Source organism: Sesamum indicum, linkage group LG10 (genome assembly GCF_026168435.1).
Source record: "Sesamum indicum cultivar Baizhima isolate 11 linkage group LG10, ASM2616843v1, whole genome shotgun sequence".
Classification (NCBI taxonomy): domain Eukaryota; kingdom Viridiplantae; phylum Streptophyta; class Magnoliopsida; order Lamiales; family Pedaliaceae; genus Sesamum; species Sesamum indicum.
The window spans coordinates 18,271,212-18,291,035 of record NC_142666.1 but is presented as its reverse complement, the minus strand read 5'-3'; the positions used below and the strand labels follow the sequence as shown (position 1 = coordinate 18,291,035).

Below are 19,824 nucleotides of genomic sequence, written 5' to 3'. Positions count from 1 at the left end.
TCCAGGTTCGTATTTTTAAGTAAATATATTTTAAAAAATATTTTATTTTTTAGATAGATGAAAGTACAAAAAACCACTCAAAACAAGTAAAAATATATATGTGAAAGTATATAAATACTGTGAGGGTAATTTTGTCAAAAAAGATTCAAAAATAAGGTAAAAAAATACCCTCAAATGCACAAAGAGTGCGTGTAATGCACAATTCGTTAATTACTAATGGAAAGATTATTTTTTGCTGAGTTTTATAAAATATAGGGGGCTTTAGCCTATTTTTTAAAAATATAAGAGGATCTTTTGTTGTTTCAACAAAATACAGGGGCTAAAATGCATTTTAGGCGAAGAAAAAAGCAAAAGGTACAAGTAGGAAGAAAAAGCAGAAGGTACAAGTAGGAAAGGCAAACACACACGCCTCAACCAAATTTCCCGTGGATTTTGTTTCGACTTCTTCAATCTGCTAAAAACCCCGGTTACCAAAAAGGTGATTCTGCTTTCTTGAACGAGTTACCAGGAATTTTTGATTTTATGTACATTTAAATTGTTTCAAGAATTGAAGTGGGCATCCTTTGATTTTATTGTTTCTTTGCTATGAATTTTCTGCTTTATTGCTGTATCTGAATTTTGCAATTATTGTATCTTTCCTCAATTGTTTTCTAAATTAATTGGGTGTCTAATGGTGGGTTTTCGTGGAACAACGGGATGATCCTTTTCTTTTTTTGAATGTTATCTTTAATACTTCTGGGTGAGGAGATTTTTAATCCTGTTTCTTGTTTGTCATGAACCGAACTGTTGAGCAGCTGATGGATGCAAAGAATGGGCCGGTTCTTGATGTATCAGTTGTTGGCCAGCAAGAAACCAGCGCCGGTGCGTCCCAAGTGGAGAGCTTGAATCAAAGTGTTGATGAAATGTTTGTAAAAGTTGATCAGGTAGAATTTGTGCGAGATACAAAGATATCTTTTTCAATTTGCTTGTATACATATCATATATACTGATTCTGCTATTCTTGGTTTAGCATTTGCCGGAGTTACGCGTAGTCGATTGTTGTAGTCTAGTACTCCCGGTTCCGCAATTTTCATGTCCCATTTTAAAATGGAATTTCAATTCAAATGAGTGTTGGAAAGTGAATGTTTCTTGTATCTTTCTGTTTTTACCCTTAAATTAAGGGGTTAGTAGTTAATGGTTTTAGATCATTATTGGGATGTCTGAAGAAGAGAGTAGAAGTGTGAGAGTTGGGATGGGAGAATATTAACTGATTAGTTGTCTGGTAATCCATGTATGTAGTACGATAACATTTACCATACCGGGTCATAGATGTTAGCTGGAGGTGCTAAGATGGGTATGTATATCATTTTATTGATTCTGTATTACTGATAAAAAAGTGCATTTTGTGAAGTTTAGATCTTGCCCCCTTAATTTCGGCAATTGGTTTTGATAATTATGATTTCTGATCCAAGAAATGACTTTAACGACTGATTTGTATGTTGGCGTTTGCAGCTTGAGCAAAAACTAGTTGAGGTTGAACAGTTTTACTCCAGTTCAAATACAAAGCATCCTAACACTCCAAAAGGTGGCTCCAATCTGAAGGACAAAGATAGTGAGAAATTTCTTGCAAGCTTTAAGAAGAGGCAGCAAGATGCAGCTCGTAGGGAAGCAGCTGCTGCTAAGAGAATGCAAGAGCTGATGCGCCAATTTGGAACAATATTGCGTCAGGTGAGCTTAATCGCTTCTGCAAATTTACTTTTATGTTTTTTGCAGCTTGAGACGGATGATACATTGCATGACTATGCAAATTCCTTTTAATAGTGTGTTGAATTGTTCTGTGCTTCTTGTACCTGGTAGCTTTTAGCTGGATCAGAAGGTGAATATGAGGTCTGTTTCCTCCTGTCTATTTACCAAAACTTTAGAAGTGTATCACTCCTATTGATATTTTGAAATGTTGGCATAGTATTCTCAAAAATCCACTGACGGCCTTTGTTACGTAGGTTGAAAACAGAATTCAAGCATGCCATAAATAAAATAGCAAGTTTGGTGTCAATCTATTTGTCGCTCTTTGCCCTGTAGTGTCTGAGAATTTTATTGGAGTCCTGATGTTGCATTTATCCCCTTAATGAGAGGGCCAAAAGTAGTGAAGTATTATTATTTTATAACATTCTGTAGTTCTAAGTGCTAAGGATTTATCACTTCACATTAATGAGTTGCTCCTTGAGTTACATTTACTTGATTTTTCACTTGCCAGATAACTCAACACAAGTGGTCCGGACCATTTATGCAGCCTGTGGACGTGGTAGGTCTTGGTTTGCATGACTACTATGAGGTAAAGCTGTCAAGTCTGTTTCCAAGCTACATCAGTATTATATCGACAATTTACCTGTGTAGTTTCTCTCAAAGAACCATGAATAGAATTCTCAGAAGGATTTTATGAATGGATATTTTTTTCCTGACTACATTGGTCACTTTGAAAGTGTAAATTAATGATAGCTTGGAGAAATTGGTTAGCATATCTTCTGTTTATTCACTTGTCCTCATCATCTTCATTCGCCAAGAAACCAGTTCCTTTTCTATCTTCTTTACGTTGACAAAATGTCGCATATGCTTCTAGTAATCTATTATACACTCTAATATTAGGTTATTGAGAAGCCTATGGACTTCAGCACTATAAAAAGCAAAATGGAGGCCAAGGATGGTACTGGTTATAAGAATGTTCGAGAGATATGTGCAGATGTGAGGCTGATATTTAAGAATGCAATGAAATATAACGAGGAAAGGGATGACGTCCATGTTATGGCCAGAACTTTGTTGGATAAGTTTGAGACGAAGTGGCTACAACTTTTGCCAAAAGTTGATGAAGAGGTATCAGTTTAGTCATTCACTTTCTAAAGAAGTTCTTAACTAACATTTATACATCTATAAATAGTTTCCATGTTGTCATGATCTCTGGTATTTATTCTGTTACCTTCGATGGGGTTGTAAGTTACTTTTGCTGATGATGCATGACAAACTTAGTAGTTTTGTTTATAATTAATATTTGACTTAAGATTTGTCTGTTTGAAGGAAAAAAGGCGGAAAGAAGAAGAAGCTGAAATGCAACAAGATATGCAGCTTGCTCAAGAGGCTGCTCATGCCAAAATGGCTAGAGATTTAAGCTTTGAGGTGGGTACATAAAAGACTCTATCTGCATCAATTAATCAATCTTCTTCCCCCACCCAAACCAAAAAGAATGTAGAAAGAAAAAGAAATTCCGTCTATCTTTTGTGCTATTTAATATGGTTGTTGAAATGCTCTGAACAAGCTGTTATTAATTTTTTTCCTAGCTGGATGAGATTGACACGCATCTGGAAAAACTTAGAGAAACGGTACTTCAAAAGTGCAGGTTTGTAATGCCTCAACACTTAGAACTTACTCTCTTTGTTTGTAATCTTTTCTCAATGATTATGTTTGCTTTATGTGATATATTTCATAACTACTTTTGCCCCATTCTTCACTTTTTTTGCTTCAGTTGTGCAGAAATTTTGTACTAGTTTAGAATTCATTATTAGATCAGTGAAGTCTTGGAGTTTGATATAAATTTGTTGCTTAGTCCATGCTCGTCAATATAAGATATTACAGGTGTAATTACTGGATTCTTGTCATAATCTTCTATTAATTACTATCAATTATACAAAATCATAACTGAAAAATCTTTGAAATGGTACACACTAGAATCATATTGGGATTGTCTTGTTTTTCCTTGTTCTCCAGCACTTCCAAATTCAGACAGGTCCAATTACTACACAATGATTGTCATGATCCCAGTCTAAACACATGTCCTGTGCTTATTAAATCTTTTGTCTTGTTCAGAAAGATGACAACCGAAGAGAAGAAACGACTCGGGAGCGCTATCACACGGTTATCCCCCGAGGACATCAACAAGGCTCTAGAAATTGTTGCCAAGAGCAACCCTAAATTCCAATCAGCCGGAGAAACAGTGGAAGTCGACATCGACGCTCAGGTTTTCGCACACGTTCAACCCTCCCTTGATTCTCTTCTCTTCGCCATTCATCTCCCAAACTCTATTAGTAATTCAAATACCTAAACTGCATATATATACAATGCTCCACGCAGAGCGAGTCGACCTTATGGAAACTGAAGTTCTTCGTCAAAGACACGCTGCAAGCGCAGATAAAGAGTTCGCCCAGCACTGGAGGAAACAACAACGGCGAAAACAACCAAAACAGCAACAACAGAAGAAAACGAGAGATATGCGATGCCTTAGCCAAAACTTCTCAGAAGAAGAGCAAAAAGCTTCCCACTTGAAAATATCATGTCATCAAAGCATATATGGCATTCCATGTAAATGTTGATTTTGCATTGTATAGGTTACTTTAAGAAGTTTGCAACCCTGTTTTATGTTGAAACTACATATGTTGCCTTTTTTCTTGTTAATGCCTATATATTTTATTTTAAGGAATCAAAAGTTGTAGATGGAAATCAATCAGAGGTTGTTAGTGAGTGAGGGGATGATCATACTTGAAGGGATTTGGAGCATTGTGTGTGGCTGTAGTGGAGCAACATTGTTATCATACTTGAAGCTTCTGGAATGTTCCCAAATTTAAATTAGAATAGTTGCAGCTGCTTTGTCTCTTGAAGAAAGTCAAAAGTAAAGAGAGAGAGTCAATATGGAAAAGGTGAGAAGATAAAGAAAGCAACAAATATTGTGCATTGTTAGTGGACTAATCTTTTTAAGGGCCAGTTATATTTACACCTTCTGACCTGACGTGGTGATTTATGTAAATAATATTGATCTTTTTTTTTAGTGTATGTGTAATTATCAAAAAGCAGAAATGATTGTAAATGTAATAATTCCTTTTTTTTTTTTACTCAAGAAATACAAATACCTGTAAATATTGTTTGAATCTATGGATTTTAAATTTTTAATGATAAATTATGGATTTGATTGACTAATTTCATATTACAAAGGATTTTAAATTCTTCGACTCTCGACTCAATTTGAATTGTATTTGAGCAAAATTGATGAAATTCAATGTTTTTTCCTTAAATTATTTTTTCAAAATTAAATAATTTCATCAAAATGTAGCCTTAAATAAGTTTAAAATGTATAAGAAAATAAAAGAATATTATTCTTTTTTATTATAGGAGCATATATTAATTGTTATTACAAATTTGTACTAATAAATGCAGCTGCACTCTTATGTTTCATGTGATTTTTGTAATTGTCATAAATGAGGACACAATTGTCCTTGCTAGACCTGTACTGTGGTACCACTAGTCAAATACCACATGGTTGCAACACTTTTCATGCTTTTTCACAATTTACATATATGTATATATACATTTTTTCATTTTCAAGTTATTTATTGTTGTTGGTATACTTTAGGAATATTGACTTAAATTTTTTATATTATTTCTCATGAACATTGTCAACTTGGCTATTTAATTTCTCAATTTGACACTAGAAAAAAAATATTAATAGTAAAAGTTTAAGAGATTATACTAAAATTATCGCTAATTATATGTATTAAGTGATAAAAATAGTTATTTTATCACGTTAATGATTGTCAAAATTTAATAGTGATAATGTACAGTAAATATTAATCATTAAGAATAATTAGTGGTTTGAAAATTATGGAGAAAGTTGTCACCATAAATAATTAATAACAACAGTAAATGAAAGGGTTAGATATATTTTGCATTCCAAAACTAAGCATGAAGTCTGTTTACACCCCTAAACTATAACACGTAACAGAATGTCCCCTCAAGACATGGATCAATTTTTTTTATGATGAAAATACCCTTATTGTATACACCTTTAAAATATGTCTATTACAATTATTTTTTTAAATACAGTTTCAATTATTATAAAAAAAATTATTTAAAATAAATACTATTCAAAATTTATGATTTTTATACTGAGGATAGAATATGTACAAACTCTATAAGTTCACACTACCTATATTTACATAACTATTAAAAAATTTATATAATTTTTTGCTTGTGTTGTTATATATGTATATATATATATATATATATATTACTCTTTTAAGAATAAATTATCAATACAATATCAAAGTATTATATCGAACATATACATACAATGTGAAATATAAAAATCTATAACAAAATTAATATATAACATTCTATAAATTTTTAAGTAATGATATGATATCTTTTAATTATGCAGACATGTAATTGACTAATAATTAAAATTATATTTTTTTTTAACAAAAGGAGTATTTGCAAGCGCTTCAAAAAAGCATTTTTCAGCTTCTAGCCTAAAAGCACTTTTGAAGTTGGGATGTCAGCTTCTACTTTTGAAATGGCTAAGAAAAGCGTTTTTAGACCAAACGCTAAAAGCACCTTGGGCTTTGGCTTTTTTGTAAATAATTTCAACTTTACTCTTATTATAATAATCTTAATTCAACTTTACCGTTTTTATTTTTTATTTTTTAAATTGTATATTTAAAGTTGATATCGAAATTTTTAAATAATTTAAATTTTAACAATAATTAAATTTACACTTTCATAAATTTAATATTTTAATTTTTATATTTTATGTGTTATGTCATCTAATTATATTATACCATGCACGTATTATTATTTGATTAATTAATAAACTAATTATTTTCGCAATCATGTAAGTTTAATTATTGTGTATGAATGAACAATTATATTACTTAATGGAAGTATTATTATGTTTAATATTTTTTAAAATATAAATATGAAATACTAATTGAAATAAAACTAATGATTTTTTGTGAAAAAATAATTATTAATGACAAACAACAGTTAAAATAATAAGTTAAAAAATAGTATCTTTTAACACATAGGGATAAAATAGTCTTTCATTAATTAAATGTATTTTAGAAGTAATTTTTCTCCAAATACTATCCAATTTAGCTCTTATCTGCCTTTAACTTTTTTTTAACAAACACTACCCACTTTTGATTCTTTCCTACAACTTTCAACTTTTTCTACAGAAATTACTTCTCTAAAAGCAGAAATTTTTGCAAACACTCCCAAAATATATTTTAGGGAGTAAAATATAAAGTATAGAGGTACGTGAGAATGGCATTTTTGTCCTATCAACGTCAATTTATTTTATCGTAAATGTTTTTCTTACCTTTCATACTTTAGGGAGGTAAATATGACGTATAGTTCAGAAGTGCAAAATATATTTAAACCTTATTGAAATTATTGATATATTTGTATTGTTAATGCACATGTGTTATCACAAGATCAAAATTATTGCACATTTAGTGATAATTTTAGAATCTTCATTTAATATCAGCGTTACAAGTGAGCAAATTAGCGGCTCCAGTCGCAAGTAATTCCAGCAAGCATTTAATTTTATTTACATATATAAAAAAAGAGAAATTTGATTATTATTTTGAAAAAGTTCTAAGATTAATTTTTTAAGAGGCAATATAAAAAAAATTTAATTAAACTTTTTTATCAATCCAATTGAGTAGATATAGAAATATATATATATATATATATATTAAATACAAGTATTTTTAAAGTTTTACTAATATTAAAATTGTGAAAAGTCTGATACTATAATAGGGAATTATAAATTTGAGAGGGGCGGAATGGAAATTTTATTCGGAAATATATTAAAAATCAAATGAGTTTACTAAGATTATTGCAATATTTAAAAATTAGTCTAAGTTGACTTACAAACAATAAGAAACTTTCATGCTAGTATATGTGTATGTGTATGTGTACAATTTATTTTAAATTTTAAAATTTATTTGTTATTTTTTAAATATATAATAATTGTATAAATTAAAAAAAGATGTGGAAGTTGATTGAGATAAATGGGAAATTGAGAAGAGATAAAAAATAATAGACAAAAAAAAAAAAAAAGACAACGAAAGGGTGATCTTTAATCATTGGACCGTTTGCAAGCTCTTTGAAAAAAGTATTTTTCGACTTTTAGATCTAGAAAAATAATTTTGAATTATTTGAAATGACAACTTCTACTTCTAAAACTGCTAAAAAATTATGTTTAGGCCAAAAGGTGAAACACCTTGAGGGGCGCTTGAAGTTGCTTTGGATTTTTTTTGTAAATAAATTTAATTTTATTTTCTTACTACTTACTCTTATTATAATAACCTTAATTCAATTTTACCGTTTTTAATTTATTTTTAGAATTGCATATTTGAAATTGATATTTGAATTTCAAATAATTTAATAGTAATTAAATTTACACATGCACATATTTAATATGTAAGATTTTTAATTTATATTTTTACATATTTAATATTTAAGATTTTAATATTTTATTTATTGTATCATCTAATTATATTATTTCTATATCATTAAAAAATATAAATTAAATGATTATGATTTGTTTATAAAACAATTTTATTTTATTATATTTAGCAATCATGCAAGTCTAATTATTGTGTATGATTCAACAATTATAGTATTTTGTGGCAGCATTATTAAATTAAACAATCATTTTTTGTGTTAATATTTAAAAAAAATATGAAATACACTAATCGAAATCAAAGTATTGTTTTTGTAAAAAAAATAATTAAATACTGTTAAAATAAAAATAAAAATAAAAAATAAATAAGATACCAAACGTGTGTTCTCGCTTAGTAAAAAAAATATAATAAGTGAAGATTAATATAATAATTAAAATAAAAAATAACAAATCAAAGTATAATTTTTAATTATATCTTAAAAATAATAAATATATTAATAATTTGAGTAATACACCAGTCTCAATCAACACACCATTATTTTATCAATACAGAAAAAATAGTCACGTAAGGATTGCTTGACTTGACAGAATCCACTCAAAGCAGCCGAATGACAAGGAACTTTGTTATTTGCAAATTTCACAGACCAACGACTTTAGAATAAACTTCTTTCTTTTCTAAGACGAAACTCAGCAGGAAAGCAGAATTAGGATAGTGGGAAGTGGGAACCACGCTTTTAACTTAATCCCCTCCATCATAATAATATTAATTAATATAGAGGAAAATATATATAAAAAAGAAAAGAATACTATTCCGCACCCTATCTTTGTGCATAATATTTAATATAGGGACACCACATGTATCATTTTTTTCTAAAAAAGTATAATTTTTACACACATAAAATGCATGTATTAATTATTAATAAAATTTGAAATAGAAAATTCAATGAATTTGACATGAATATTACTTATCTCCTTGTCCAACCATGCATGGACTATTTATACCTTTTGTTTTAATATTTATGAATCTAATTTTAGTTTAGAGCAAATGTAAGAGGTAGGTGTACATGGATATAATCATCCAACTCATGAATTTGGGAGTTGGTGTACTGAAATGCTAATATCATAATTAATATGCACAAACTATCTTACATGTATCCTTGTCGTGTAACACTAGTACTAAACTATACAGGTTAATGGAAAATTCTAATCTCAACCAAGTTGTGGTTGATGAATTGACATATATTTCAATAAAAATGAGTACATCACATTCACTTTATGATTGAGTTAATTAGACTAATAAAACTGATTTAAGAAAGATCATTAGCAACAACCGATCAACGACCACAAAATGTGACACAAGCCCAGAAACAAACAAGGACGATGAGCGAAAACCAAGAAAAGAAAATGGCTTGTAAAAGATTGAAAATCAACCATGCACCACCACGTCATCATATTTCTTTGATATTGATATGACTGCATGGCACAAGGTATTGTCCGCTTTAACTTCACAAAAACGACCTGAAAGCTTAATTATAAGCTTGGCAAGCTCCTTGTGGATCAATTGCCCAATTGGGTATTTCCTCAAAGAAGCACCAATGCTGTATATGTATTATATATATTCCATGTTCTTAGCATATATCATATCTATTATGCTTTATATAATATATATATATATATATATATATATATACATACACTAATGCTATACGATCGAAAGCCATACAGAATTTGAGGAATTTTCCATTATCGATCATGTAAAAAGGGTTAAAGCAAAGCAAGAGAAAATATTCGTTTGTGAAGAATTGTTTCATTCACAGAATCATATCTTTTCCTGTTCCTATCATCACATCGCAAACCCATCACCCTTTTCATCACCCTAGCTACAACTTTATAATTCCCGGTTCAATGAATGCATGCAAATCCATGCACGTCCACACCCCCACACTGCTCTTAATTCACCCAACAATCCCACCCCAACACTCTTACATGTATATAGCATTATCCCTCATGCATAAACTATATCCAAGCCTAACATTTACCGCACCAAAATGCATGCCAAATATTGATTTATATATGCTAAAAATATAAACAGTTCTAATGCTTCTGAATAAAATAAAAGTATAATTTGTCTCAGGATTCAAACAAAAAAGAGAACACTTCATTTTCCATTCATGAAGCAAGGATTAAGAGAAGAACAGGAAATGGAATTTGGAGCTGTTTTGATGTTTAGAGAGAGAGAGAGATGAGCTATACACATCACCTGAGAGAACTGGGGAGGGAGGGAGGAGAATTCTATAAGCTAAGGACGCACACAAGTCTCGTGACGTGGGACATCCAAACCCTAGCCAATCATGTTCCTCCACGTTACCCAAGTTACATCTGAATCCACCTGGCCAATTGGGTGGGGTTGACTACTCCAGGTATGTGCGCTCCATCGCTCTTCAGTAAGTTTGCCACCTCAGCATAGCTCTGCGGCTTCGACTTCATACTCGGCTCTGCTTCCGCACTCGGCTGCACCTGGCTCTGACTCTGCCTGTTCCTCTTAGAATCCGCTGAGTTCACCGGCACGGCCTCGGCTCGAGCCGGGTCAAACTTCTGTCCAAACAACGTTCCCTTGCTCAAAAATTCGTATGCCATATACCCGGCTAAAAGCCGGTTAGATGAGAGAGGCGGCGGCTGCTGCTGCTCGGCTGCCCTTGACGACGTCGTTGCTGGATATGCCCCACTAACGCCTCGACTAACGGCCGTTGGAGGAGGTAAAGATTTTGATGACGTGGAAGGATAAAACACCTCCCTCTCTTTCCGCTTCCGTGACGCCCCAGGCGTCAATATTCTGCGCGCCTGATAACTCATCCTGACCGTCCGTTTTATTCGATTAAAGAAAAGAGGAAATTCAGCACGCCACGTCAGCAAGATTCTTAAAAGGGCAGAAATGTCGGTTCACCCCAGAAAACAAAAGAGTTAAAAAAAAAAATAGAAAGTTAAATTAAATTAAATAAAAACTGCCAAAAAGACGGTTAAAAAAATAAAATGAAAAAAAGGTAAAACTTGAGGAATCACAAGTACAGTTGGTGCGTAAATAAGGCTAAAATGCGCATTTTTCCACTAAAAAAAAGAGAAAATAAATAATAAAACCGCAGTCTGAATACAGAAAAGTACGAAACAGAGAGATTAATTAAAATTCGTGAGGAATGTCAATAGGCAGATTAGAGATAGCGAGACGGAATTATTGGGAAAAACTGGAAATCCGGGCTGCGGCCGGTGGATCTACGACGGAGGAGTGGTGGTTCCGCCGTGGGCGGTGGCTGGGGAAGGGGCGGAGAGAATTGAGAGAGGAGAGAAAAGAGGTTTTATAGAAAGGGCGAAGGTTGAGAAGGGGGAGTTGTGCGCGGCGTGGATGCTGGATTTTATACTAACTGACGGTTACTAAATGCCCTTCAGTTGGTGCGATATTTGCAATAATGCCATCGTGTAACGCCTTGCCTCCACCTGTTCGCTGATCTAGGGGTGAGCAAAATGGCTATTCTGCCCTTCTTCGGTCGTGGAAAACTGGACTGCAAGTGCTGCGGCCTCAGTCCCCATGCTCTAGGCTTTTAAGGAGAAAAAAGTAAAATCAAAGAAGAGAGGGTGTTTTCGTAATTGAACAGTTCTCATCTCTTCCCTGTGTCTTTAGCGTTTCCCTCGGGCCAGGGTTTGTTAGCAACACATGCTTTGAGATTGGAATAATATTAATTGTCTCAAATTTCATTATATCCACTTAAATAAGAATATACGAAAAATTGAATTTCTCCAATGTATTATTATTTAATAATTTAATTAATTATCCAAAAATATTTACCGAATTCTCCTTTGAATTTTTTTATCTGGGCAAAGAATAAATTATCTAATAAATAAATTACACTGATTTTATGATTAATTTACACTGTAAAAAGAGTAATGAATCAATCTGCAAATACATCAATACTTCTTATGAGATTGATTTGATCCACTCAAATTTAATTCGAATAAAAAAATTTATGTATTATTTTTTAAATTATATTATTTGTTCGGATTGTCTTGGGAAAAATTACTCTCTCCATTGCACAAAGAATGTCTTGTTTTGAAATATTAATATTAATTGATTTAATTATCAATTAAGTCCTCTTTAATGCAATTAATTAGCTAGAGCTATAGTAAATATTTACAAATTACACCCTACAAATTAGGGTTTTACTTTCATCTTAATGCCCACAACATATTTTAAAATAATAGCACACAGAATTTGACAACAACGAACCAAAATGATATTTTGGACTCCCTCGGATAGGAACACTAGAATATTTGTTATTACTACGAATTTGCTTTGAATTCAATTTAAAGAAAATAAAGTGAATAACGGGTATTTATAGAAGTTGGAAATATATCACTGAATAGAATTATTCAATCGAAAAATATACTTGCAAAAAAGTTATGATTTTTCGTTTAAATGGACACATCATTTCAACCAATATCAAACCACTTAAGTAATTAAAACATATTCGAATGAATATACGCAGTTGCGTGATGATTGGATGTCACCAACCATCATTCACATGTCATGAGCTTATTATGTGTCTCACATTGAAATCAATCACTTATTACTTTTAATCTGATCGAAATAAATTTATTTATTAAATTTTAATTTTAATTTATCATTCATCATTTTCCAACATAACCAATAACAAGAGGCTAGGGAAAGCTTGAACCTAATTCCTAGGGCACTCAATTGGAATACAAGGTTATAAATGGAAAGCTTTGATAATTCAATTGAAGTTTGTGAAGATTTATTAATTAATAAATCACCAACAATACATAACACACTCGATGGGTATGTAAATATATTTAAAAATAATAAATAATATTGACTTTTACTAAAAATTTGATTGCATGTATGTAACTAAATGCTTTGTATTTAAACAAAATGAAAATGAATATATTTTTTTTAAGAGGAAAAGCAAAAGAGAAAAAAGTATAATATTTCAAGATAAAACTATAATTTTATAAGAGAGAATATTAAATAGAATTTTGTTTTTTAATTGCAAATATACTACCAAAAAAAGGTTACATTTTCGTATTTAGAAATGATACGATTTAAAAATCAAGGTAAGTCAATACTTTCTATAATGTCAAACAAAACCAATACAAAATATAAATTTTGATCACGATTAATTAATATTTACCATGATTTTAGCTATGATCGTAATATTTGTCATGGTCTTAGCTATGCTAATATTTTGGCCTATCTTACAGAAATAACGGCTAATTGTTATTGTCCAATCATAATTAATTTGTATTCACTGTATCTCTTTCTTTTTTTACCAAAATAATTAATCATGTAAAAAAATCATTTATTTTCTAATGATAGTAAAAACATGGAAATTGGAGACACTCAAAATATGGAAGTTGAAGAGTAAAAATAAAAATGACACACCAAAGACACAAATCTCTCCTCCTCATTCATATTAAAAGAGTATAGATGATGTAATAAAACTAACCTTTTGTCAAATGTATAAGAAATTACGTAATTGCCCTCTGCAAATTTAGTGGCGATTACTACTTCACTAATGAACAATATAGGGATAGAAAAGGAATAATTGAGCAAGGAAGAAATTGGAGACAAGTGTGTACTGTCTTGTTTTTATAATTGTTGTGTGAAGTGACCAAACATATATCATTGCATTTCAATGAAACCTACACAAGGATAGCATGGGTTGTCCACTTCTTGTTTGGATCAACTGCAATGTCATATCTGTGTGTATATAATAAATAATTTTTTATATTTTAAAATATATTATTGATAAAAATAAAATATATAAATCAATAAATTATATTTAAAAATAAATAAAAAGATAAATTACTACGATCTTTTCTAAGATTTAGCATAATTATGAATACCCATTCGTTGTTCGAAAAGTTACAAATACCCCTCCTGATATTTAGTGAATTTATATAATCCTTGGATGGAAGTATGAAATTGTCAATTTTGTTCTTTCCGTATTTTTTTTATTTTTTTTAAAAAAAATTAAAACTTATATTAAAAAAAATCAACGGAATGGATGGAAAAATTTAAAAAATTATAAAAAAATTATCCACTTAGTCCATAGAAAAATTATAGTTTTTAATCGACAAAAGTATTTTGGTCAGTTCACCATAAAAAATAGATGGAAATCTAACGGATTGGGCTAATTGTTATATGGCCGTTAAAATCAGTGAGTATTAATAATTTTTCAAACAACAAAAAAATATTCTTAATTATATCAAATCTTAGAGAAAATCATTGTAATTTACACTAATTAAAATTAATTGTCTTATCGTATATCGACAGAACACAAATTTTGTACAATTATTTAAGGGTTGCTGCATTCTTTATTTGACACGTTGAGAAATCTTCATGTACTTTAAAAAAGTCCATAACTGTTTGAGAAATATTTAGAACTTTTTACTTCTTTTTGATGGTTTTTGCAAAGTATCTAAAGATTGGTTTCCAGTTTGCCCTGCAAAAGAATTAAATTAATTAGTGCTTATACTATAAATTATTATGAATTAAAATTTATAGTAAATTAATATTTATTTACTATGATACGATCGATGCCAAAATTTAAATTTTGACCACGATTAATCAATGTTCTTATTATTTTACTTATGTCTAAATATTTTTTATAATTTTTAGCTGTAGCAAATATTTTGACCTTGGCTACAAGAACAACGGTTAATAACCATTGTACAGCAGTGGTTAATTAGTATCTGTCATGATTTTTTATTTTTAACCATGATAATTAATTATAATAAAAAGCCATATTTTTTCTAGTGTCATCGTAGTCGTGCACATTGGACAAGACGCTGTTGTGAGCTAATGGAATTTTATTTGGGAATTATGATTAATCTTTAATACCTGCTTGGAATATGCAATCATCTCTTTTGGACATGACAAGTGTCGCCACTCTCTTCCGGTATAATTTATTAATTTTTGGCTTTATATTATTGTGATGATATGTATATATTTTGAGATAATTTAAATACAAATCACACAATATTTACAATATTTTTAATGGGTCACAACTAATAAATGCAATTGAAAATGGTTTTGTTATCTAAAATTATCTATACTAATTTATAATAATATAAAAAATAATATCTTCTATATTCATAAATGATGGTTAATTAGTGACATTATTGCACTAATTTTTAAATATAACAATTATGCTCCTGTGACAAATATGATACCGCGGTTACTTCTTTATTTTTTTCCCCTTAAAATGTAATACGTTAGTTTATATAATTTATTCTTATTTACAATATATTTTATAATAAGAAAAATTATTTATTATATGCACGCAAGAACAACGTACGTGCTACAACAACTAGTATTAATATAACATTACCCATACCTTCAAATTCGCGCATATGACACCATTCATGTGTTTTTTTATTTATTTCACCAGTATACCTATCTCGTATTTAAAATGAAATAAATTATGTTCGGACTTTGGAGTGGGAACGAAAAAAATTAAATTCCTTCCATTAAAAAGGATATCTTAAAATTCAATGCATTTACCACGTATAAATAACGTGTTGGTCCGTATATGAGAGGAATATTAATAATATATCAAATTAAAAGCAATAGTTGATTTGGGTACGAAAATATATTTGATTCCAAACTGGACCTTCAAAAATAAAGTTCTTTTTCTTGCTATTTTGGACAATTCATTACGTTTTGGACATGTACAACCTTGTAAGCATATACTAAAGTCTCGACATGTATTAGGTTTTTGTTCTACTACGATGAGAACACAAAAGGAAATTACACGTACATATTTTTGCAGTAATTCAATTTGAAAAAGTTGGAATAAGTAGAAAACGAAGACGCGTTATAGAGTTGGCTTTCAGTTAAAATTCTTAAATACTTAAATTACATAATTTTTAAAATAAATTAAATGGGATCGAAAATTTGAATTTGAATATCATATATGTTGAATATGCATAGACGGACGTGTCCATATCTAACTCATAGAATGCTTTCATGATCGACGATTATTTATAATTTCATTTCATAAAGAATTAATTACACTTTGACCCCCTTTACAAATGTGAAATTATATTTTATTTAAAAAAAATTCTCTATTACTGACCCATTCCATTAGGTTTAAAAAAAAAATGCTGACTTCAGCAAAAAAATTACATAATTTCAATTCTACTCCTTATTTAATATTCTCATATAATATTTGCATATTTATAAGGGGTAAATGTAATATATATAAAATCAATAGGGTGTAATATTAATACAACATTATTTCTAAATCATAGTTATTGGATAAAAAATAGCCGTTTATAAATGAAATGCTAATTATTTTTTGATAATTTTTTACTTCTTATATATGAGGTGAAATAAACACCATTTATATATATATATATATATATCTTGAAGCATTAGAAAAAATACCTGATCAAATTATTTAAAAGAAATAGATGCGACAATATATATTAACCTCACTCCATAAGTAGAAAGTAATTAAAAAAAAAAAGAAAAAACACCACAAGATAACTAGTTTTTTCATTAATTTATGACGACTTTCTATTCAATGGTTATAATTTAGGAGCAATATTTTATTATAATTATAATAAGGGATAATATTGATACTTTAATTGTATTTTTTCTTCTAAATCCCAATAGAAAAGGGTCGAGTATAAATAAAGAATTTTTGAGGGGTACACGTGTAATTTTAAATTTTTAAGACGTGTTGTACAGGACGAAAAAAGGGTTGTACCTTATTGGATGAAATGATTTTGATTGGTGGATAGTTGTGTTGAGTGATGCAAGTAGTAGTCCTTTACCTTGGAGGTAGCCTAGAGTTGCGCACCACATGCGTCTCACGTCCCATCACATCTTCATTACTTTCCCTTTGTAGCATTTTGTATTGGCACCTTCTCTTTAATGCTTGTGGATCCCATCTTACTTACCAAAAATTCTAATTCGGATCCAAAATTTTAAATTATTTGTATAATAAATATAATTTATTTATTGTATAAAATGTATGTATAATTTAAAAAAAAATGATCAATCACATCAAAATTAAATATTATGGCAAATTACAACTATATCCCTTAAGATTGGGCATAATTACGAATATTCTTTATTGTTTGAAAAATTACAAATACTCCGCTCAAATGAAAAATAATTATGTAACCCCTAGAAGTTGAAGTGGATATTACTATTTTATCCTTGTTGATTTTTTAAAAAAATTTGAGGATGGATAAAATAAATAATTTAGAGGGAATATTATTTTTCATAAAAATAATATTAGAAAATTATAAAATATATATAAAATTGTAATTTTATAACTCAAAAAGACAATTTGATTAGTTATCACAAAAATTGGATGAAAACCTAACGTAATGGGCTCGTTGGTAAAATCAGAAAAGTATTTATAATTTTTCAAACAACAAAAAGGTATTTGTAATTATGTAAAACCTCAGGCAAGATGGTTGTAATTTACCTAAATATTATAGATGTTTGGAAGAAGGAAAACCTATATGTTCGTAGGATCGAATCAAAGTCGATGTGCACGCTTCCTTTGAACTTGGTTCAGGTCGATTTGTTATATATCTTCGTAGATAAAATTAATTATGAATCGATATTCATTTTTTTTATTTATTTTCTTCTAAAAAAAATGTTATAAATAATATAATAGTGTCAACACGGTATAATTATCTTCGCAGATAATATTGATTATGAACTATACATAAGGTATATTGAATGTTGCATTTGATACTTTTAGCATTGAGTGTCGTTTATAGAGGTATGTGGTTTGAAATCATGAGTTTGAATTTCACTGTATGTGTTGGTATTTGTTTCACTTCATGTGAGTTTATTTGTAGTTCGTTTCATAATGTTTAATTATATTGATGTATTGATCGAATCGATATATTGTTCAATTATTTAATTTATTAAAATACAAAACAAGGGCAATTGTGTAACTTCCAAACCCCCAAGTTTTATAAGTTGATTGATTTAGGTAGAGGAATTAATTAGTGAGAAAGTAAAGGTGGTTATGCATCTTAATCAAAGGCACAATGTAATGAAAGGATATGAGATACAATCAATGTCACATTCATAGATCATAGTAATTGTGATGTTTCCATTTCAGCAATTGGACCAAATTTGTAGCAATCTATGTGAGTGCTGCAAATTTGAAAAACATGGACCCCAATTCATGTCCTAATGAATGAAATCACAATTACTCCCTTTGTCTATGTCTCACTTTTCTTCTTCTTTAATTCCCTCAATTTGTTTTATTCCATCCTTGGCACTTTTTATGGGTAAATTATGCTTTTAGTCCCTATATTTTGGGTTAAAATTAATTTTAATTTATAAATTTTTGAGGCATAATTTTGGTCCCTAATCTTTACAAACTATTATAATTTTGGTCTAATTGACTGAAGAGATCTTGTCTAATTGACTCGAGAATCTGAAACTCTGTTTACCTGCACTTGATGAGTTGATTTCAATCGGCCCCTGTGGAAATACTTAGAGATCCTTCTGTATGACGTGTTTTATGATGTCAAAAATATGTGTGATGTGTCATCCTATTGTATGTCGAAACAACATACAACAGAAAGAATAAGCAAACCGTGAACTTGATACCTTGCTCATTGGTCTGTAGGTCAGGCCTGGTAGGCTACTTGATAGGAGCCCACTTCCTTATCTTTAAACTTTGAAAAAAAAAAATATTTGAGGGGCATCATACATATATTTAGTGGCCAAAAAATATATTTTATCATAATAATGAATTTATAATTTTATTTAGTCATAATTATTTTTTAAAAATTATCTTTAATAGAAATAGTGACAAAAGGTTGTGCTTAAACTTGTCAATAAAATAATTAGTGATACATATATAATGGCAATCAATGACAATAGTTATTTTTTGTCACTATAGATATATTATTAATTACTTATAGTGATAATTTTATATATAATTTTGTAGTTAATACTTTATATTGTGATAAAATTAATATTAAATAAAAAATTATTTATATTGGTCTTCATCATCACTAAATTGGATCCTAAGATTAAAATGATTGGGCCCGAAGTGGGAAGATCTTCATATTATTGGGCTCAAAGTCGAACATTATTGGTGGGCATAAGTTTCAAAAGTTCAGGAAAATATATTGATGATAAATTATCATTCAAAATATCTATAAATTTTTATCTTGCCATTATATAATTATTACGGACGACATTTGTGTATAAAGTTGTCAATAAATACAATTAATGATACGTTTATAGTGGCAATATAATATAATAACAACTATTATTTATTATCACTAAACCGTAATTATACACAAGTCACTAATTGTATTTAGTGACGACTTTGTAAATATTTTTTTGTCACTAAATAATAATTCTTACAAAATAATAATAATTAGTAAAATCATAAAACTCATTATGCTGACAATATAAATATTCTTGTCACTAAATATATATAATTAGTGATAATATTAAAATCGTGACTTGATCATTTTTTTTGTCACTAATCTTCGATTCTTTGTAGTGATATTTATATATATATATATATATATATATATATATATAGTCTTAA

At 29.4% G+C, this 19,824-nt stretch overlaps 2 protein-coding genes across 2 annotated transcripts; one reads left to right on the top strand and one right to left on the bottom strand.

Annotated features, from left to right (window-relative positions):
• Positions 1-341: 341 nt before the first annotated feature.
• LOC105171760 (transcription factor GTE1) lies at positions 342-4,468 on the top strand. Its single transcript, XM_011092977.3, has 9 exons — positions 342-478; positions 795-923; positions 1,492-1,707; positions 2,234-2,311; positions 2,623-2,847; positions 3,049-3,147; positions 3,309-3,367; positions 3,835-3,985; positions 4,099-4,468. The coding sequence occupies exons 2-9, from the start codon at positions 798-800 to the stop codon at positions 4,288-4,290; spliced, it is 1,146 nt and encodes a 381-aa protein (XP_011091279.1). The 5' UTR covers positions 342-478; positions 795-797; the 3' UTR covers positions 4,291-4,468.
• A 5,823-nt stretch (positions 4,469-10,291) lies between these two features.
• EDA6 (embryo sac development arrest 6) lies at positions 10,292-11,599 on the bottom strand. Its single transcript, XM_011092976.3, has one exon. The coding sequence runs from the start codon at positions 11,057-11,059 to the stop codon at positions 10,580-10,582; it is 480 nt and encodes a 159-aa protein (XP_011091278.1). The 5' UTR covers positions 11,060-11,599; the 3' UTR covers positions 10,292-10,579.
• Between the last annotated feature and the right edge of the window lie 8,225 nt (positions 11,600-19,824).

Excerpts from the sequence above, each read along its gene's own strand:
- LOC105171760 (XM_011092977.3), top strand. The coding sequence starts at position 798 with ATGGATGCAAAGAATGGGCCGGTTCTTGATGTATCAGTTGTTGGCCAG. Across the intron at positions 3,148-3,308 it reads CTAGAGATTTAAGCTTTGAG|CTGGATGAGATTGACACGCA; the intron begins GTGGGTACATAA and ends TTTTTTTCCTAG. Across the intron at positions 3,368-3,834 it reads ACGGTACTTCAAAAGTGCAG|AAAGATGACAACCGAAGAGA; the intron begins GTTTGTAATGCC and ends TGTCTTGTTCAG.
- EDA6 (XM_011092976.3), bottom strand. The coding sequence starts at position 11,059 with ATGAGTTATCAGGCGCGCAGAATATTGACGCCTGGGGCGTCACGGAAG.